This window comes from Taurulus bubalis (genome assembly GCF_910589615.1).
Source record: "Taurulus bubalis genome assembly, chromosome: 15".
NCBI lineage: Eukaryota > Metazoa > Chordata > Actinopteri > Perciformes > Cottidae > Taurulus > Taurulus bubalis.
This window is the reverse complement of record NC_136603.1, coordinates 8,023,280-8,045,779: the sequence shown is the minus strand read 5'-3', so window position 1 is coordinate 8,045,779 and position 22,500 is coordinate 8,023,280. Positions and strand designations below refer to the sequence as shown.

Sequence of the window (22,500 nt, the reverse complement as noted above, 5' to 3'; positions counted from 1 at the left end):
AACATCCAAGAGGACACGGTTCTTCCAGCACAGCATTAAATTAGCCCGATGGCTGGGTACATGAAGTAAGATGCAAATTGATACACGTTTTGCTCTTCAGTAAAGATTAAGAAACAGATGAAGGGTGGGAAGCAGTCTGGAAAACGTAGTTCTACTGACCTGCATTAAGAATGATCATCAGCCTGCCGTTGTTCTTCAGAAGGCTGCGGTAGAACTTGATGGTATCGCCGAGGTTGTCCACATAGTAGATCATCTGTTAAGGGAGTTGTGAGCAACCTTTCATTTGATGTTTTGGGTTGTGCTTAAAGCGTTTTCATTTTCAAACACCGTAGTTCTGTCACGGGACACTCGTCAGTGGAAACCACATTATGTGAATACTTAACATTTATCGTTATGCACTTCTGCTGATGTGCTCCCACTAAGTTCCAGCAGCAGCGGAGGATTTAGGGGAAGCTAAATATATCTCATGGCATACACAGTAAGACACATTCGGCATTACATCACTTTTGTTATACCTTCGGTTTAAAAATGAAGTCATAATACCTGAACCATGTGTATGAAGTCAAATTTCTTCATATCTCCCTTAGCTTTGACTTGTTTTTCATAGTCCTCACTTCTCATCAAATGCCAAGCAAATGGGATCTTCTGAAGGTTGGTGGTCTTTGCAACCAAAGCTAGAAGTTGTACATGAAAAAAACAAAACAGATAATGCAGCCAACACAATTAAGAAACAGTATTGTATGAGAGCATGCAATATAACAGATAACAATAGCTATAACCTAAAAGCAGATTATGATCAGATGACGACAAAGACACAAATCTAAAAATTATAAAACTAAATCACTCTGCGACATCCTGCATTTTGCGTACCTTTGAAGTTGTCTGTGAGTTGAGAGCTGTTGTCCACAATGTCAGTAGTGATCGGGACAGCAGGGAGTGTAGACTGCAGCAGAGTGAGTATCTGGACATCCACCTCCCCTGGAAGAAACCATTGCCTCAGTGTAATGCTGCTTTATTGTGAAAACCTCATGCACCAAAATGTATTTGTTTGGAATATTGCAAACATTCCTGAAACAACAAATTTCAGGTGGACCTGTCAAATATACAGTGGGGAAAAAAGTATTTATTCGCCACCAATTGTGCAAGTTCTCCAATTTATAAAGATGAGGGCTGTAATTTTCATCATAGGTACACTTCAACTATGAGAGATGGAATGGGGGGAAAGAATCCAGGAAATCCCATTGTAGGATTTTTAATGAATTCCTCTGTAAAATAAGTATTTTGTCACCTACAAACAAGATCTGGGGCTCCACGCAAGATCTCACCCCGTGGGGTCAAAATGATCACAAGAACGGAGAACAAAAATCCCAGAACCACACAGGGGGACCTAGTGAATGACCTGCAGAGAGCTGGGACCAAAGTAACAAAGGCTACCATCAGTAACCCACTACGCCGCCAGGGACTCAAATCCTTCAGTGCCAGACGTGTCCCCCTTTGCTCATGCTAGCACTTGTCCGGGCCCGTCTGAAGTTTGCTCGAGAGCATTTTGATGATCCAGAAGAGGATTGGGAGAATGTCATATGAAACCAAAATAGAACTTGTTGGTAGAAACTCAACTGGTTGTGTTTGGAGGCGAAGGAATGCAGAGTTGCATCCAAAGAACGCCATGCAGACTGTGAAGCATGGGGTGGAAACATCATGCTTTGGGGCTGTTTTTCTGCAAAGGGACCAGGACGACTGATCCATGCAAAGGAAAGAATGGGGCCATGTATCGTGAGATTTTGAGTGAAAACCTCCTTCCATCAGCAAGGGCATTAAAGATGAAACGTGGCTGGGTCTTTCAGCATGACAATGAGCCCAAACACACCGCCCGGGCAACGAAGGAGTGGCTTCGAAAGAAACATTTCAAGGTCCTGGAGTGGCCTAGCCAGTCTCCAGATCTCAACCCCATAGAAAATCTTTGGAGGGAGTTGAAAGTCCGTGTTGCCCAGCGACAGCCCCAAAACATCACTGCTCTAGAGGATATCTGCATGGAGGAATGGGCCAAAATACCAGCAACAGTGTGTGAAAACCTTGTGAAGACTTATAGAAAACGTTTGACCTCTGTCATTGCCAACAAAGGGTATATAACAAAGTATTGAGATGAACTTTTGCTATTGACCAAATACTTATTTTCCACCATAATTTGCAAATAAATTCTTTAAAAATCAGACAGTGATTTTCTTTTCTCATTCTGTCTCTCATAGTTGAGGTATACCTATGACAATTACAGGCGTCTCTCATCTTTTTAACTGGGAGAACTTGTACAATTGGTGGCTGACTAAATACTTTTTTCCCCACTGTATATGTGTTTGTGTGAGAAAGGTGTTGTTTGTTTCACAACCTTATTTTAGATGAGAAAAATGACTTGGATGTTGCCTGTCCAAACATGCATGTAATCTATGATCTTCTAGTGTCAGCTATGAATTAATTCCCTGAGTCAAAGTCCGCAGAAATGCAGAGTTACGGAAAGGGTTCATAAAGGGCTCAAAACGTCTGTAAGACGTCTGGGTCCACATTTTGACCTGAAAGCTCATCACAATGTTTATATGGGACAATTTTAATTGATAAACTCTAGGAAGATTTCTTTACATTAAAAACTTGGGGGGGGGGAATTAAATACATCATAAACACAACAAAAACCACATGATAATGCAATCCCTTACACTCGCTCAGTTTGTAACTGAGCCAAAGTGACCTCAACAAATCATAGCATGTGTCCAAGCAACAGTTACCAGTTGTATCTCGTCACATACCTCCACCACTTCCAACACCAAGAACATCCAGGCTGATTTTGTCTAATCCGATTCTGCAACATATGAGAGATGGAAAAGTAAAAGGATAGAATTGTTACTAACAATTAAAAGCCCAAAACTACCTAACGGCACATAACTAAACTTTACAGTATGTGTGTGTTTCATTATGTTGACGACTTCACGTTACATTCTCTTACACGGAAAATAAATAATCTAAAAACGTGTTCAAAACGATATAGTTTCTTAACCCCCAGGTCCAATACCAGTAGCTTTTATTCATATATATATATATATATATATATATATATATATATATATATATATATATATATACTGAAAATTACACATTCTAATTTCTTTTCTGATTTGTTTCTGTTGCTTTACTGACGTGCAGATGACATTTTAAATATTTCTATTGTGGTTGCAGATTGCTGGCCAGAGGGGGAATGTCAGGGCCCTTCCTCTGGTACGTTACCTTTTAAATTCGCCAGGCAGGAAGTTGTGAAGAAATTGGAAAACGGCCTGGTGCTCTTCCGAGTGTTGCATGTAGACCTGAAGGTTTTGCAGAAAACGTCCCTGATAACAAGTCGTCTTTGCTTCCTCAGCCATGACCGATTCCTGAAATGAGTTACACATGTCTTTGCGGGGGGGCACAACAAAATATGCAACAAAAAAAAGCATCATAGTTATAATAATTATAATGCCGATATTTTAGTATAGAAATATTAGGCACCTTTTAGGCATGTGTACATCACAAAACAGGCAGAACAAGAGATACATTTAATTGCTCAAAAAAGTTACGATGGTGACACTCCCCCCAAAACAAATACACATTCAACTTCTCAAGATCGCCGTGGATGCCCTTCTCAGTGGCGAACTTTGACAGTAAGCTTAAAAAAGATGGCCTCAAAAAGACAACAGGAGTCAGGGTCAGAAAAAAGGAAAGAACGAAACTGCGAGATGATGCCCGTGCGTCTCTTTCAGGTAAGTCAATGTTTAATCATTGTTAAATACGGGAAATGTGCGCTGCTAATTTAATGGTTAGCCTATGCATACACCTCGCACTAGCTGACGTTATTGCTAGGCAAGAGTGACATATATCCCCCGGGAGCCGTTGACGGGGTATGTGTGTGTGTGTGTATATATATATATATATATATATATATATATATATATATATATATATATATATATATATATATATAAACAGTGTTGGGGGTAACGAGTTACAAAGTAACGGATTACAGTAACGTAATTACTTGTATTGGTAACGAAGTAAAGTAACGCATTACACTCAAAATATTGGTAACTACACTACTTTACTAGACCTCAGTAACGCGCGTTCCTACGTTACTCAAGACATTTTTACCAGTCCGAAAAGCTCTCTTTTAGCGGCGCGCGAGTCACACAACACTTCCTGCATGAACAACCTATCACAGAACTCCATCTGAGTGATTTGAGTGACGTAGCTGCTGGTGCGTAGAAGGAGGGAAGCGGGGAATGGATGAGACGGAGATGGACTGGGAGGTTCTCTCCAGGTTCCCTAGGATTAAGGATATTGCAAAGCAATACAACACTACAATACCATCAAGTGCACCTGTCTGTAATGACGTGGAGCTTCTAATGAGGACCAAGACACGTCTGGTATGAACGGACTCCCTCTACTGGTGAACTGCAGTATTACAACTGATAAAGCGATTGAGAACGCGCTCTTGCACCAGACATGTTTATACTTTCCACACGTAACATCAACATTAGTTAGCGTCAACAAGCACGTATCACTGTACTTTATGCCATCAAAGTAAAAGCACTTCCTGTTTACATGCTCTTCACAATAAGAGTAAATCATGTAATAAAACAAGTTACAACACTGTGGAAAGGCTTTCAGCCTGGGCAGTATTGTTCTGACCCCAAGGAGGAACAGGCTGTCGGATAAAAGATTCAAGAGACTTTTACTCATGCGATACAATCGCTATTTTGAAGAATCGAGAAAAATGATAAACTTCATAGGATATAGTGCACTTTCTGTTTATTTAGGCAAAGATGAAGTGGATTTTCTGTTTATTTAATTGCATTTTCTGTTTCTATTTTTTGGGTTAAGTGCATTTCTTTTTCTATTTTATGGGAAAAAGTTCCATTAATTTTTATTAAACCAGTACAATGATTCCTATAACAAGCTGGTTTTGTTCTTAGGAGTCGGCCCCCATTTGGTTTAGTGGGGTCTCATGTTTCCAAAAGCCTGTTTTCAATGTGTTATGCTGTTTGACCTGAATGTCCCCACCATACACAGCCTCTTGTATCCTGTTTGTGGATTTTAAAGTGAAGCATATTTCTTTGGTCAGACAGTGTGAACAGGGTTAATGTTCGTTCAAGTTAATAGCTGAGTTTTATATGCCATTTTGTTTAAAATGTTTACAATTACAATACACTCTGTGGAAAGGCTAAGAGATGCCCTTTATTGAAAATAAAGTGATAAAAGGGCCATGATGTTTGTCCATGTGTCTTTGTGGTTAATTTGGACATTTGCTTTAAAAAATGGAAAGTAAAGTAACTAGTATTGAAGTTACTTTTCAAATGCAGTAACTAGTAAAATAATCTAGTTACAATTTTCAGAAGTAACTAGTAACTAGTTACTTTTTCTGAGTAACTACCCCAACACTGTATATAAATAAAAAAGGGTCAGAGCAGACTCTTTCTGCTGAGGAGACTGAGGTCTTTTGGGGTACAGGGAGCACTCCTGAAGACCTTCTTTGACTCCGTGGTGGCATCAGCCTACTTTTATGGAGTGGTCTTCTGGAGCAGCAGCATCACTGCAGCTGACAGGAGGAGACTGGACAATACATGTGGAAAGGCTAAGAGATGCCCTTTATTGAACATTGAAAATAAAGTGATGAAAGGGCCATGATGTTTGTCCATGTATCTTTGCGGTTAATTTGGACATTTGCTTAAAAAAAGGAAAGCAAAGTAATCTAGTTACAATTTTCAGAAGTAACTAGTTACTTTTTCTGAGTAGCTACCCCAACACTGCACATATACATATACATATATATATATATACATATACATATATATACATACATATACACGCGCCCCCGGGTCAGCACAACAGTTACCGGTTCTATCTCGTCACATACCTCTGCAACTTGCAGAGGCAGCGCTACCAACTCTCACGGTGTCGCCGTGACACACGCTTTTGCATGTCACACACACAACCAATTCCTCACGGCAAAAAAAAAAAAAAAATTCTGATTTTGGGCCGCGGCGCGCTCGTTCCTTCTCAAACTCCCCGACGATAGATGGCGCATCTGTAAATCTATTCGCTGCATAGACATCCCATTTACCCCAAAGCAGGGACGGACTGGCCATAGGGGACACCGGGGAAATCCCTGGTAGGCCGACGGCGTTGGGCCGGCCCACCTCGATCATCAAGCGGCCCTGCCTCTGAGATCGCCGGCCACGATTATATTCTATGGCTCAGAGAAAATGTTAACTTTACTCTAAATACATAATGTTGATGATCACTGACATTTATAGTAGTCCTCGCGTCCCTAATCACTCATGGTTTCCACACTCAGCAGCATGCAACATTACTGACCGCGATCTGTATTCACATTCATTGTTTGGATGTTGCTTGCAGGTTTTCAGGATATTCTGATGTTTGTGTTGGACTTGTGAGCTCACTTTAATGTTATTTAAGATCCTCAGACAACCAATAGATCAGAGCAGGAATTCTAGTGCAGCGCTGAAAAAGATGGCAAGGTTATCTTTAACAGTAGTTTTAGCTGCATTCTCATTCATGCTTGAGGTGTCTTATGGAAATTGTTTCATGCATTCAGAATTCTCTTCTTGCATTCACTTGACCCTGCTATTGGATCAGTCATTTTGTGCGACAAACAGAAAACCAAAAGCACAACTCTGAGACAGAGGAAACAAAGATAATTACTTTACTGGGTACAGGCAGGGTCAAACAACGGGAGATCAGTCCGTGCAGCAAACAAGTCCAAAAAGAGGCAGGGACTCAAAGGTCAGCACAGGCAGATCAGTAATCCAACCAAGGGAATGCTGGAGCACTCGGTCGCAAAAACACAAGTACAAGTGAGGGGAACTAAATAGGGAGGGACTAATGAGGGAATGGGCTGCAGATGAGATGGGCGTGGGGACCAGGTGAAGGGAAGAGGGCTGACGAGGAGGGAGTGACAAACAGAGTGAGGAGGGTGTGGAGCTGAACTGTGTCTGTCCTGGACAAATTGTCTGGAAGATAAAGCAGTTTCAATAACCACACAACGGTGTCCATGTCATTGATATTTGCTTCATTATCTATTTCCATGTCAATTACTGTTGGGCATATTTTTCATTGATTTCGGGTCTCTAGTGTAGCTTAGATGCAAAATTAAGCATATTAACCAACCAGACAAGTATGTTCTTTATACTAACTGTGATCACAACTGTAAGTAATCTTACCCTATGAAACCATGTCTCTTGACATTGACTCGTGCAATGTATTGGTTAGATAAACAAACACAATGGTAGCTGCTGGCCTCACTATTTGTCTTCAGGCATATCACTCATGTATTGTATTACAAGTATTGGCACCATCTTGAGGGAATCATCAGCAACTGTCTTAAATACATGGATGGGCAGATCAAAGACAAATACAATATATATATATATATATATATATATATATATATATATATATATATATATATATATATATATATATGTGGATCACCTTCACTCTGCGGTAATCCCTGCAATTACATCCAATGATGCAATATAAACTGTAAAATTAAAAACATATTTTCCAGTCTTTCAACTGATATGACTACAGAGAGATCAAACTCGAGCACCCAGACAGAGTTATCTGCATTAAAGCGGTATGAACTGTGGCTGCAGCTCAGGTTGTTTGTTTGATTGATCTTGACTGAACCGCGTACACTTGTCATTTTCCCTTTTCTTTGGAAAAGTGGGAGACCACTGTACCTCAATCTAGCTAGGTAAAAAGAGAGAACTCTGTTTCAGCTCACTGGGTCAACTCATTAAAGGTTCGCTGTGGAAGTATGAATGAGAAAGGCAGCTCGCTCTCACATGTTCCAGTGGAGCCACTCATCAGTAGACAGTAATAGACAAGTCACAGGTGTGAATGTTTCAAAAACCAGTATTATACAAGAATATTTGTGGTATTTTTCTTACAATTAAAAATAAGATTTGGTCTCAACAACCAAATTATTTTCAGAAGCTCCAGGTGTCCATGACCAACAGGCAGCTGTACACTTTCCATATGTTGGAAGTGCATCATGATAAGTGGATAAAAGATACAAGGTCTTCCCCAAAGCCCACTCTCCTGAAAAACATGAAAAACTTCATGACATTATAGATTCTTCATGAATACAACCAAATACTCAATAATTAGTGGAATTATTCATAATGCATACAAAAAATACATGCACATCAATCAATAGAATAATCTATACAATACAAATGTGTTTCATCAGATCTGCTGCCGCATGTCTTGGACACTGAAGAGGAAAGCAGAGCTGTGAACTGATCACCACCTGCAGGTGAGTTGGATCTGATGAAGTGGGAGGCTTTTGGACAGACCTTGTGAACCAAAACTTATAGTGAGAGTGAATTTTGGAACGTCTGTCTGAGGCCCCTGTCCTCAAGGCAGAGGGGGAGTAATGTGGATTCAGTCCCCTGGTTGTGGAACTTTTGAACCTTTAACTTTGCCATTGAAGAGTTGTTGGACGGGTCATGAGAGTTTGCAAATCCAGTCAACATCTATTTTGTGGACCTGCTTACACTTGTGTCCGCTTGGGAGTCCTATGGGTGTTTATGCATAATAGTAGCAGGGTCGGGAATATGGGATACTGGAGTCGTTGCGATGAGCATCCAGTCCTTGTATAACACAAGTGAGAGGTGTATCCATATACTCGGCTTACATTTGTCACCTCCTTTTGAGGATTACCGAGCAAATCCAACTGGCAAGAGGCCCGGGGCAAGACCCAGACCACGTTGGAGAGAGTATACATCTCATCTGGCCTCGAAACACCTCCAACAGACAGTCTGCCTATCACTGCAAAACATATAGCACATGCAATGCATATTACTGGCAAAAGTGCAACAGTATGATTCGCCAGGATTGCCAAAGTATGTACCAGAGATGGTTCTTTAATATGTGAACTCACAATTGACGATGATTGTGTCCTATGGGGTTTCAGGGTTGTCATCCTAGAAAAGCTGCATTGTGGGTTGTGGTAATAGTTGCAGTAAAGCCACTGTGGTCAAGGGGAAATTGAAGGCCAGCTCCAGAAGTTTTTTTCGTGGCCTACACTTGGTGAGGTTATTGAAAGTGAGATGAATCTGTACAATATGTGTAAGCAGCAGCGCAGCATGCCTGCCACAGCACCTTGAATTTGCAGAGGATAATCAGCAGATGTGTTGTTATGGATGCATGTGTTCACTGGCCTGAGGTAATTCATATGCAGACCACCTCAGCCCGCACAAGTAGGTTTAGAGAAACCTATTTACATCATACGGCTTGCCTAAAGAGGTAGTGACAGACATTGGACCTCAATTTGCCTCAGGTGAATTTGAGTCATTAATTCAGTTGATTGCAGTTAAACATATTTAAACTTCAGCTTATCATCCGGCCACAAAAGGATTGGCTGGAAGATTGGTCCAAAATAGAACAGTTGGTGACATGTCATTGCAGCAATGTAACACTGTATAATGTATTCTTGTTGAGTAACAAGAACATGACACACACAAAGAAAACACCAGCAGAGCTGTTCTTAAAGTGACAGGTCTCGATGTAAGATGTATTTCTGTCTTTCCAACCAGATGTATGAAACTTTGCCTCAGGCAGTACTTGTCAAACATGGTTGCTAATGTTTCGGTTCCTGTAACATACAAATTGAACAATATAATAATGAATATTCTGATAATAAAAACAAATTCTAGCTTTTTTCATCTTTTATACAGCATTTCAATAATTTACATTAGTCACCTTGATGATAAAATGAGTAATGTTTGGGGCACAAGCAAAACTCAGTGCACTTCAATTACACTGAAAGGCATAAGAATGTTCAACAGTCACTTCAGGCCCTAGCGCCTATAATCAATGTGTGATGTTTCTGAGCTCTTGTGGGAGCAAATGTTCCTTACCCAAGGTAGAGCTGTTCACAAACTGTATTATTTCACAGATACAGACATTGTTTACCTGCATGCCTCGACCTCAGGGGGTTTGACACCACAGGAAAGGGAAGACGACAGTTTTTACAAAGCTAAAGACTTTGGATTAAACATCATCATTAAATACATCTATATTGTGCTATTGGGTAACATACATATATTTTGACTTTTGGACATTCAATTTAAAATAAAAGGTAAAGTCAGTAGAGTGCAGAATTTCCACCAAAGCCAGATTTACTGCAATCATGAACTCTGCAAATCTACAAGTCAACACTCTCTAGGATATTGTTACGAATTCTCCTTCTCATTAGTTCTTTTCATCCACCATGCCTGTTTAATTAACTCTGCTGTCATTCCAGATCCTGCCATTCACACCAGATCATCTCTCATTCCCTTCACCTGGTCCTCACGCCCGTCCTCACTTGCACTTGGCACTCCAGCGTGTGATAACAACTGCACAGTTCATCTCAGGAGCAGCCTTTCCCTCACGTCAGGACATTTACTCCACAGGGTCACCAGGAGAGAACATCATATCATCAGGGACACAACACACCCTCAGCACAGACTCTTCTCGCTCCTGCCATCAGGCAGACGCTACAGGAGTCTGAAGTCCAGGACCACGAGACTGACAAACAGTTTCCTTCCACAGGCCATCAAGCTGGTGAACACACACACACACACACACACACACACACACACACACACACACACACATCACTGAACTGTGAACGGCTGCTGTTGTGACCTCATGTCACGACCATATTTGATTTATTTGTAGCAATGCATAGTGCACTTTATACACTCAGTGAAACTGATTGTGCAGTACTGTTCTCATATTTCTGTGCCTTATTTTATATATTTTCTTATACTATTATCATTTGTAGCTTAATTCTAAGTCTAATTTTGTTATTTGAATTCTGTGTGTAAGGAGGACCTAGCAAATTAAGCTTTTTTATTGTACAAAGTAACTGTTATCTGTGCATAAGACAATAAATATATCTTGAATCTTGAATCTCAGCCAGATTGTCTTGTGTGTTATTCCCAAGCGCTCCAGCGTACCCTCATAATGTTCCTGGTCTGCCTGTTCCGACCCTGTTTGTCTGTCTATTCGACCTTGGATTTTTGCCTGCCTCTTTTTGGATTTGTTCACCTGGTTGACTGACCTCCCGGTCTTGAGCCTGCCTGAACATTAGTAAAGAACTTTACTTGTCAGTCTGTTTCTGAGTGCTTTTGGGTTCAAGTACCTGTAAAGACCCAGAGAATTATATGTGCTTGACATTTTATGAGCAGAGAGTATTACGAAAGGCAAGTCAAAGCTAAAGGAAGCATGAATGAATGTGCCTCTATACACATGGTTCAGGTATACTTACCTCTATGTTTCACCTTCAACTTTTAAAATTATGTCATGAGAAGTCATGAGATGTCATGCAAGCTTCAATCCAAAAGGTCACAATAACGGTTCCCCACAACTCTCTCCTCGCAGAAGATCTACTGTGTGGATAACCTCACGGACACCATAAACTGAAGTTTATACTGGTATAGTATGGATGGTCTGCAAGTCATGAAACTCTAATGTTGCATTTTGTTTTCACAGTTAGTTAAGGGCCAGAGAACATTTTCCTTTTCCATTGTTTTGCTGAAAGTGGTGTTTAAGGTAAAATGCTGCAGTTCTAAAAGTATATAAAGTTTGTGAAGCATAAAGGTGGAGATTTAGCAACTGACATAAGTGTGCTGAGTTTGCTAAAAATATTTTACACGTTGGTGCTCTGCTTCTAATACAGACAGTTATGAGGATTAGTGTAATTTTTTTGTTTTGTTTGAACAGTGTTGTGGCTGATTTCCTTCTTCTGGATTGATGATGATTTAATCTAAAGACAATACAGACAATAACCTCCTTCCACATCTGTCTTTCCCAACTCCCGAACCAACAAACAGACATTATTTATAACATAACACTCAGTTCAGGTACAGCCCCCGTCCACCCCCTAATTTCATATTTCTTGTCACTCACTCTATTCATGTACACCAGTTCAAGCCTTACTTTAAGGAATGTGGCTGCTCTAGCTGACGTCTTCACAATCCTGTCCCTAATCGTTGTTTTTTCTGGGCCCTCCCGGTCCTGGTTTCTTTGGCACCTACATCTTGCTTTCTATCGGTTAATACTGGAACAGAACAAGGTCACTGCGACTCTCTACGCTCGATGTTCCCTTTTAACCAGGGAACTCTCACATTACTCTCTCTCGTCGGGCTGACTACTAACTGGGTAAGTGCAACATTTGTTACCATATTTGACCTCTGGAAAGGTGATTGTCAGGTGGAATTAACAGCCAGAGCTGTGTACTTTAAAACAAATGTTCTTTTAACTCTTTACTTTTTACCCAGTTTGTGTGTGTACAAGAAGCTGGAAGGTGAAATCAGATATGTTGTTCACGGTGCCATGTAAAATAAATGCTTCATGCCGAAATGTCACACAGCACTATGCTGCGCACCCTTGTCCTGGGTAATATTGTGCGCACAATTTATTATCTTTCTAACTTTTCTTTATCTGTGGATTTACCAGAAATAGGGCACATTAATCAACATTTCAGATTCAACCTCAATGTTAATGTGCCATAGTTGGCTCATGAGCTATTTTTCTTCTGTAGTCTCTGGAAGGTTATTACAAACGATTGGCTTTACATCATCAATATAATGCCTCAGCAAGCAATACAATACAATATGATCAAATACAAAACAATGAAATGCTTAAATACATTACCCAACCCCTTAGGTAAATAAATTGAACGCTCTGGCCTTCTAACAACGACACCAGAAAAACTAAACATTTGAGACTCATTTCCGATAATCTCTAAAATGCTTGTGAACTACTAACAATAAGGCTGATATCAAAATAGCCACTGGAAAATCCAATGTATAGGAATCTGACAGCATGGCGGCGGTTGGCTCTGGTGTACAGACAACAGTAGTGTTCATCGTTCAAGAGTTATGTGACAAAAGGTCACATGATTGTATATTTGGCAGCCTGTGGGAGGGGGCATGCAACTCTGCAACTCTGCACAATACTAGGAAACAATCGCCTCTCTGTCCTTACTCTCCGCATCTTGAAGGTAATTGGTGAATACCTGCAATGTATTCCTTTAAAGATAGTTTTAAAATAGTTTTTTTTTTGCATGCATAAATCATTGCTATGATTTCTAACCACTATGTGTAACGCATTGCAGGTATCAGTCATGGCTGAGGAAGCAAAGACGACTTGTTATGATAGCAGTTGTGTGAAAAGCTTTCAGTTCTACTTACAACACTCGGGAGAACACCAGGTCCTTCGCCAATGTCTTCACAACATCCTGCCAGGAGAATTTAAAAGGTAACTTACAAGAGAAAGGGCTTTGATTGCTGAACTTGTTTGTCAAGACATTCTCCCTCTGGCTATTACCAATCTGCAACCACAATAGAAATATGGATAGCACTTTGTAATAAGTACACACTATTTAGCATTAGTAAAGCATGAATAAACACTTAACTCATCATTTATAATGCATTGTTCCAACATGAACACTCATTAGAAACTCATTAGTATGCAATTCATAAACACAGTTATAAATGTTTCATTCTTGATTAATAAGCTTGACTGTTATGCGTTTCATGATTGGGTTTTCATACTTTATAAATTATGGATTCCCCATTTGCAAATGAAGTATTAAGGACTTAATTATGGATTTATAGATGATTAACAAGATCATTTATTAAGTGCTAGTAAATGATACAAAAATGATTTAAATGTAATTTATTCATTCATTTATGTATACATATAATGATTTAGATAAGCACTTTATAAACATGTTTAAATACTGCAATTCATGATTAATTCAGGTAGTTACTACTTCTTAGTTAAGTATTAGTTAAGTTTGTTCTGTGACCTAATCTAAAGTGAGGACTATTTATGCCTTACAACGCATAAATACATATCATGATTAATTCAGGTAGTTAATACTCGTTACTTAAGTTAAGTAAGTTCTTTGACCTCATCTAAAGTGAAGGTTATCTATGCTTTACAAAGCATTAATAAATGTCATGATTAATTCAGGTAGTTACTACTCGTTAAGTATTAGTTAAGTATGTTCTGTGACCTCATCTAAAGTGAGGACTATCTAGGCCTTACAACGCATTCATAAGCAGTGCCTCAAAGTCTCAGTTATGTTCTCAACAGAAAAGGGAAATAGACACAACACAAAGTGATAAAGAACATTAATATGATGGTGATGGGGGCGATGCCCGTCAGTGGCACGAGTAATGAGTATGTTTAATAGTTTGTACGTAGACGTTATTGATTATTGATCTAGTATGCTAGCTAGCAAGCTGGTTAGCTGGTAATACACTTATTCATTTACTTTTGCCCTTCAAACCTTTTCTTTTAGACTTTCAATTGTAAGTAACAATTCTATCATTTTACTTTTCCATCTCTCATATTTTGCAGAATCGGATTAAATAAAAGCAGCCTGGATGTCCTTGGTGTTGGAAGTGGCGGAGGTATGTGACGAGTGGTTCTCTAAAAAAAATTGTCACGCCCCATTTTGGAGGAAGAAAAATGTTAATGCCTCACCCCCCCAACAAAATTCTAACAAAATCGTCCATGCTATCTTTTTTATTGAAATAACGTTTTGTGACTCCATCCGTGCTTTTTCAAATAAAAGAATAAAGAAAATTGAAATCACTTTTAAGTAAACCGGATTGCTCCATCGGACAAAAACAAATCAAATGTGCAATCACTTTGTTAGAACAATGCAAATACAGTTATATCTGTGCAAAAAAATAATATTTTTGGCAAAAAAAATAGCTTATTGTTGCTGCAGTTAACCTGTTTTGCACTGAATATCGTTTCAAGATAATACTAACTAAAAAAAAAAATTAGTGCAGATATGTGAGCCATCAAGTGTTAACAGTATTAGTGGCTGCAATGAGCCTGCTTTCCTCTACAAATATTGCAGGCTTGATACGGCCACTCTCAATTCAACTCAATGTTGATCTTAAATCTGTATTCTGTTTTGAGAAATGCAACAGCAGAAAAGCCGACCTCACGAAGATCTCACGGAGATCGGCTTTTGGCAAAACGCTAATAATCTTGGCCGTCGCGTATGCGCAAGCGTAACCTGTTAACGGCGTAACGTAAACATTTCCACAACAGGCATTTCGTCATGTATTCATGAATGCCGTTTTTTTGTCCGTGTCCGTTGCCCTTTTGTACTATGTGAAGTTCTCATGTAGCTCATGGGGAGAGTGGTCTTCCTGAAACCACAAGGTAGCAGGTTCATCCCTGGTCTCCCCATAGTTTTCATGTCGAAGTGTCCTTGAGGAAGACACTGCTCCCCGGGCGCTTCACAGCAGCATACTGCTCCTTAATTACTAAAGATGGGTTATATGCAGAGAATTATTTCCCCACTGTGGAATTGAGAAAAGATTATAAAACTAAAAATCTGCATTTCGTTATGTTATTTATCGGGCTGAACACCCACGTGCCTCTTTGTTTACCTTTTTTTTTGTCTCCAGGCATTGGTAACAGCGTGTTTAACGTCACATTGCAATGACTTGTGGGTAATTCCCTTAGGCAAAGTCAGGAATGCTGACTTAGGGGCCGTTCACACCGGACACGACTCTCAAAAACGCGTCGCTAGCAAAACCATTGTTTCCCTATGGTATGGCGAGCCTTTCATGCGCGCTTTTTAAATGCGAGGTCTGCTTGAATCCATTTTGTAAATTAAATTTTATCGCCCAGTTGCGCACGCAGGCCCGCTCCACAGGCGCACCGGGCTGTTTTTGTTTTTTGCCCGGCACGTTTTTGCCAAGGCGTTTTTGAAGCGACTGCGCTTTTAAAAGGTCGCGTCCGGTGTGAACGGCCCCTTACGGAAAGGGTTCATAAAGGGCTAAAAATGTCTGCCAGAGAGCCCTCAAGCACTCGACAATGGGACAGCCCTAAATCCTCACGGACTTAGCGGGAGCGCGCCTCAAAGTTTGAGAGTCCGTAAGGCTGGAGATTGGGATTGGGCCATAGAGTCCATGAGAGCCTGTGTGAGATACGCACATAGCCTTACACTGAAAGGGGGAAAGCTCTCAGAAAGAGGCCCAATCCCAATCTTTACATTCACAGACTTTAAGGCGCGCTCCAGCAGAGTCCATGAGGGTTCAGGGCTGTCCCCCTGTCAAATCATTGAGTTTTTATGTGTATGTGGGCTCTCTTACATGACGCTTGAGACCCTTATGAACCCTTTCCGTAACTCTGCATTTCTGCAGACATTGACTCAGGGAATTACCCATAATTCATTCCCAGTGGAAGCGTGGAAGGCGGAGTCGTAGAAAAAGGTAAACAAAGAGGACGGCACATTGGTGTTCAGTCTGGCATATTCAATTTATTCAAAAATGTTGAGGATTAAATATGGTACATGAAAACACATGAAAGCAGATAAATGCAAGCAGAGACTATATCTCACAGATTTATTGAGAAAACACAAAGACAGGAAGTAAACTCAGACTTAATATTAGGGCTGGGCGGTATATCACATATCACAGTATTTTGTAAGATTCTGGCGGTTTCACAGTATATCACGGTATTTTTTTCTCCAAATAAACACATTAATTTATTGACGCCAAAAAGGACCGCCACCACCATCGTTATTCACCACTCGCAACTGGCCAGCAGCTGTGTTGATTGGTACGTAGGGAGCAAATCTGGAGGGATTTAAGACCCAGGGGAATCCCTTGATACTAGTTGCACGGCCAAAACGACTATAGTCATTCTTTGGCAGGCTGCAACATTTAACGTTTACAGTCACAGATACGTGTTCAGCGGTCTGAGCTACTTATGTCCTACGGATAGAAGTTGACTCATGGTGTGCAAGAAATGACATCGCCAAAATGCACGATGGAAAGCCCGCCCACTTTGCTGCACAGGAAAAGACTTCTTCCTGCACAAGAAAAGTCTTCCTGTGTGGGCGGTGTCATTTACCCAGAATGCATTTTGGCGATGTCATTTCTTGCACACCCTGAGTCAAGTGAGTTAACATGAGATGTAACAGGCTCGGTCCGCTGCTCCTTCAGCTTCAACCTGTGAACATTAAATGTTGTTGCCTGTAAAACAGCAGTGACTGATATGATGGTATATGAAAAATTCATACTGTATGGAAAACTGAAACCGGTATACTGCACAGCCCTACTTAATGTTTGTCTAAAGCCTCATATAATATCATACAATATTTAAATACATCTTACAAAGTAAGAAGTCTGTTAAATGTATGCCCCATCACTTAAATTGAGGCATATGGAAGGTATTCGTTTTAAGATGACAAATACGGGAAATTGTCCAAAATTGTAACTTTCCCTGCTCACAGTCTGAACTCTGCGACACTAAAAGATCAAAGATTACTTGGATGTTTGGACGGCGGTAACATCACATTTATTGTTCTTATCTAAAATGATTAGTCTGTGGAACAAACACCACCGTCTGGTACGCTGCAGCCACTGCCAAGGACAAGGGCAGGCTGCAGTGCATTATTCGCTCTGCCGAGAGGGTGATTGGCTGCATTCACATTACACTTATATTTCACTTGTTTATAGTACTGTTATCTGTTTGTTTGTGCACTTTATTTCAAGTTTATATTCTATCGTAAATTGAATTGTAAATTTAACATGCTCTTATTTATTTCACTGTGTTTATTGTTTAATGTGAAGCACCACTCGCCATGACAAATTCCTTGTATGTGAAAACATATGTGTCAATAAATGGTTCACACGCTCTCTCTCTCTCTCTCTCACACACACTCTTACTTGACAGGTTCACCTGAAATTAGTTCAGAAAGTTTCAGGAATGTTTGCAATATTCCAAACAAATACATTTTGGTGCATGAGGTTTTCACAATAAAGCAGCATTACACTGAGGCAATGGGTTTCCAAAGTCTAAAGATGTCCTGGTTTCTTCCAGGGGAGGTGGATGTCCAGATACTCACTCTGCTGCAGTCTACACTCCCTGCTGTCCCGATCACTGCTGACATTGTGGAGGGCAGCTCTCAGCTCACGGACAACTTCAAAGGTACTGAAAATGCAGGATGTCGCAGAGTGATTTAGTTTCATAATTTTTAGACTTGTATTTGGGCCTCTTGTGTCTTTTTTATATTCATCCGATCATAATCTGCTTTTAGGTTGTAGCTATTGTCATCTGTTATATCACATCTGCTATACACTGTATATACTGTGTTTCTTAATTCTATTGTTTGCATTATCTGTGTTTTTTATGTACAACTTCTAGCTTTGGTTGCAAGGACCACCAACCTTCAGAAGATCCCATTTGCTTGGCATTTGATGAGCAGTGAGAACTATGAAAAACAAGTCAAAGCTAAGGGAGATATGAAGAAATTTGACTTCATACACATGGTTCAGGTATTATGACCTCACTTTTTTATCTTCAGTTTAAAAATGATATAATGACGAATGTGTCTCACTCTGTGGATGTCATGAGACATATTTAGCTTCCCCTAAATCCCCCGCTGATACTGGAATTCAGTGGGGACCAAATCAGCAGAAGTGCATAACGATAAATGTTAAGTGTTCACATAATGCCGTTTCCACTGACAAGTATCTCGTGACAGAACGACAGTGTTTGAAAATGCTTTAAGCTTAATCCAAAACATCAAATTAAAGGTTGCTCACAACTCCCTCCTTAACAGATGATCTACTATGTGGACAACCTCGGCGATACCATCAAGTTCTACCGCAGCCTTCTGAAGAACAACGGCAGGCTGATGATCATTCTTAATGCAGGTCAGTAGAACTACGTTTTCCAGACTGCTTCCCACCCTTCTTCATCCTAACCTGTTTCTTAATCTTTACTGAAGAGCAAACATGCATCAATTTGCATCTTACTTCATCTTACTCGCCCGGTGCTTACTCATTTAATTCTGTGATGTTTGTGTTGAGGACTGGTGAGCCCTCTAGACTGTTATTTAAGATCCTCAGACGACCAATTGTCTCTCATGACTGTAAGAAAGTAGCATCGGTGTTTGGGTTGTCGTTTGTCAATATATTTCTTTTGGATTTTATGAATTATTTAATCTCCTAATATCCAGCTCACTCTGGTTGGGACATCCTGTGGAAGACTTACAAGAAGGAGCTCGCTGTCGATGCCATCACAGAGTACCGCTCATCAGCCGAGGTCATTGCCCACCTGAAGAGCGAGGGTCTGAAACATGAGGAGCACGCCTTCCCCCACACCTTCGACATCACAGAGTGCTTTGACCCAAGCAGCAAGACCGGAGAGCATCTCTTGGATTTCATGACTGCGAAAAAACACTCCTACCAGTCCTTTACCCCAGAGATCAGAGCAGGAATTCTAGACCTTCTCAGAAGCAAGTGCAGCACTGAAAAAGATGGCAAGCTTATCTTCAACAGTAATTTTAGCGGCATACTCATTTATGCTTGAGGTGTCTTATGGAAATTGGTTCATGCATTCTGATTCCTCTTCTTCCATTCACTTGACCCTGCTATTGGATCATGCAGTAGTCAAGTCATTTTAGTCTATTTTCACCTAATTTTGTCTGTATTTAAACCAACATTATCAATAAATAAAATTTCTGTGCGAAATCTCATTCTCTACTCCGATGACATTCAACAGTTGAACTGTTGAACAGTTGGGCCATAACATGACTATAATAATAACCATTTCACAATAAAGCCGCTAACTGCCACCTAGAGTGCTGGCCTGTTTAAGATCCCCCGTTCAAGAGTGAATGTGACAGCTCCAAGACAACTGCCTTTGTCAAGTATAATTGGTACATACCAGTGGCGGGCCTTCTGTGCCATCTGATATCGTACACATAAATACGCTGTGGCAAACCAGGGGGAAAGACGGAGCAGACGGTGCACAGGGGGCAGATCCCCAGGCTCAGGTTGGGAGAGGTGATCGAGTTTACTTCCTAGTGCAGGTGCTGCAGCCAATTGGTACGTGGCATTGGACGCACCTGCAGCCCATCAGCTAATTAGAGGGAGTATATCCTCTCAGAGCGAGGAAGCAGCAAAGGGGAAAGAGAGGCTTAATCTCCACCATAAGGTTGCACAGACTTTGAGGCGAGCGCCTGCGACATTTTGAGCCCTTTATGAACCCTTTCCGTAAGTCAGCATTAGATGCCGACTTTGCTCAAGGAATTACCCACAGTTCATAGCAATGTGACATTAAACACGCAGTTCCCAATGGAAGAATGGAGACATAAAAAAAGGTCAACAAAGAGGCACGTGGGCATTTAGCCCGATAAAAATACCTTTACACTACAACATTATGGATTAAAGATGGAACATGAAAACACATGAAACAGCGCAATGCAAGCAGAAATGATGTATATAATATTCATTTTTTTTACATTCATCAAACATTTTGTTTTGACAAAAACAAGTAAATAGATCATTTAAAATGACTTCATCTCGTAAAATCAGTGACTAAAAAGAATAAAATAAATACACAATTGTATACAATTTGTTTATTTAGTAATGTGATATGTTGCAGTAAAGTGCTGTCCCATTCATATTGAAGAGTTTTAATAACTTAGTTTGTCAAATTTGGACTTTCACATAAATAATAAAGTTCATAATGTTCATTAGGGCCCGAGCACTGACGTAGTCAGAGTCGAGGACCTATTGTTATTCAAATGTTTATTTATTATTCTTCACCAATGCGCAGGGAAAAGAGGTGCTTGGGATAAACCTACATTCTTCAAAATTTGCACACCCATCTGACTCGACGGAAATTTTAATATAATTTGGGTGTCGGCCAAAAGTCTGAGAAAATGTCTCTATAGCGCCCCCTTTAGTTGTGAAAGCCCACCCTTTTTGCGAACTTTGACCGATTGCCTTGAAATTTCGCACACATGTCCGGGTGGGACTGCTCTACAAAAAAGTAATCCGTGAAATTAAAATGCGCCTAATTAGATTTTCCGCCATTTTGAATTTTGTAAAAAACACATTTTTGCCCATTCCTCCTAAACTCTAGGTCCATTTCTTTTAAACTTAAAAATAACTCTCTTGGGACCATGCTCTAAACCGTACCAGAAGTCGGCCAATTTCATTTTCCTCCTCAGTGGTGGGCCGTCAGGGCCTTCTAAGCCTTCTCTGCTGGCCTAAACAGAATCACAAAGTTATAGCTATTTTATAATTTCATTGTTTTTCACAAATACACTACATGTATTATAATTATTTTTCCCTATCGGATTATTTTCTCATTGTACAGCTCTGTTGCTCAGCCTGCAGTCTTCAGCTATCAGACTGCGGCTGGTTTGAAGGAGAAGCTTTCATCCAATCAGATTTTTTCTCTCCTGTCTCCAGGCCAGCAAGGCAGTTTAAACAGGCCTTTGCAGATTACACGGGGAGTGGATGTTGTGGTTGATTGTCATGGACTTCAACCAATCAGATCGTTAGTTTGGGCGGATTACTTGACGTGCAGGGCCTGCGAGGTGGCGTGGACGTGTGATTGGTCAGTGGCCCAGCGTGACCATCAACATGCTCTGTGATTGGCCAGTGTGTCAACAGGGCGGAGCTCAGTGGGAGCTGGAATGGTTCAGGCTGAAGCTAGAGAAGTTGTGGCATGTTTTTTTTTTGCGTGTTTTGGCGCTCGGTGGACTTAAACGGACTTGGTGGTGGATTTGGGTCGTCGACTGCTGCTGTCGAGCGGATATGTTCTGCCCTAGAATGCGTGGAGGTTTCCGGGGTGCAGTCGGGAGGCTCGGCTGTTCTCACCGGTCCATGGCCACCTGTTGCTGGAACTGAAGCTCCGTAAACCGTACAACCGCGTTGCTGAACTCGTTGTTAATAAGGATAGGTGGATGGACTTTGTCTTTAAGTGAACAGCATCAGGTGCAGGCCCGTAGAGATTACCCCCGCAGCCCCCGGGGGGTGGGGCGGCCTCGCATGGACAGGGGGCCTCGCGTGGCAATTTTCATTTTTTTATTTTTTCTCAACTTTCCGCGGCGCAAGTAACGTTTCACAAAATCGCTCGTAACTATCCTTTAAAACAACGGATTTCAATAATACACACATCTCCGTGACCGTGCGGGCATGTAGGAGTGGGTTTAGTTCACAAACAAGAACAGCGGAGAATTTATGGCGCCGCAGAAGATGAAAGGGACTGACAACCCAGGCCTGCAGGACCAGGGTTGAAATACAGCTGGTGGTGAAGCGCCAGATTGTCCGCAGCTGTGCACCACTTGGGGATGTGGCCATGGGAGGTGTCTGGAGGCAGGACCAAGAAAACAAACAACGAGCATATGCAAAACAAAACAAACAAGGGAATGACAGCAATGAGACAGTGGTGCGCCGTCAGGGCCAGCTAATACTTCTCTGCTGGCCTAAACAGAATCACAAAGTTATAGCTATTTTATAATGTAATTGTTTTTCACAAATACACTACATGTATTATAGTTATTTTTCCCAATTAGCTTATTTTCTCATTGCACTGTTTGCACAGCTCCTATCTTCATCTGTT

The 22,500-nt window shown here is 40.8% G+C and overlaps 2 protein-coding genes across 2 annotated transcripts in view; one reads left to right on the top strand and one right to left on the bottom strand.

The window, feature by feature from the left end:
• The window catches only part of LOC306747513 (histamine N-methyltransferase A-like), a gene marked incomplete at both ends in the record, with an annotated part of 3,893 nt that extends 489 nt beyond the window's left edge, over window positions 1-3,404 (bottom strand). Inside the window, 5 exons of the mRNA XM_079230570.1 lie at window positions 160-253; window positions 544-674; window positions 871-978; window positions 2,796-2,848; window positions 3,271-3,404. Of these exons, the coding sequence (XP_079086696.1) occupies window positions 160-253; window positions 544-674; window positions 871-978; window positions 2,796-2,848; window positions 3,271-3,404 (520 nt within the window). The remainder of the gene's footprint in view (window positions 1-159; window positions 254-543; window positions 675-870; window positions 979-2,795; window positions 2,849-3,270) is intronic.
• A 9,815-nt stretch (window positions 3,405-13,219) lies between these two features.
• LOC306748046 (histamine N-methyltransferase A-like) overlaps window positions 13,220-22,500 on the top strand; it is a gene marked incomplete at both ends in the record, with an annotated part of 14,833 nt that continues 5,552 nt past the window's right edge. The window contains 2 exons of the mRNA XM_079231167.1: window positions 13,220-13,353; window positions 14,464-14,516. Coding sequence (XP_079087293.1) covers window positions 13,220-13,353; window positions 14,464-14,516 — 187 coding nt within the window. The remainder of the gene's footprint in view (window positions 13,354-14,463; window positions 14,517-22,500) is intronic.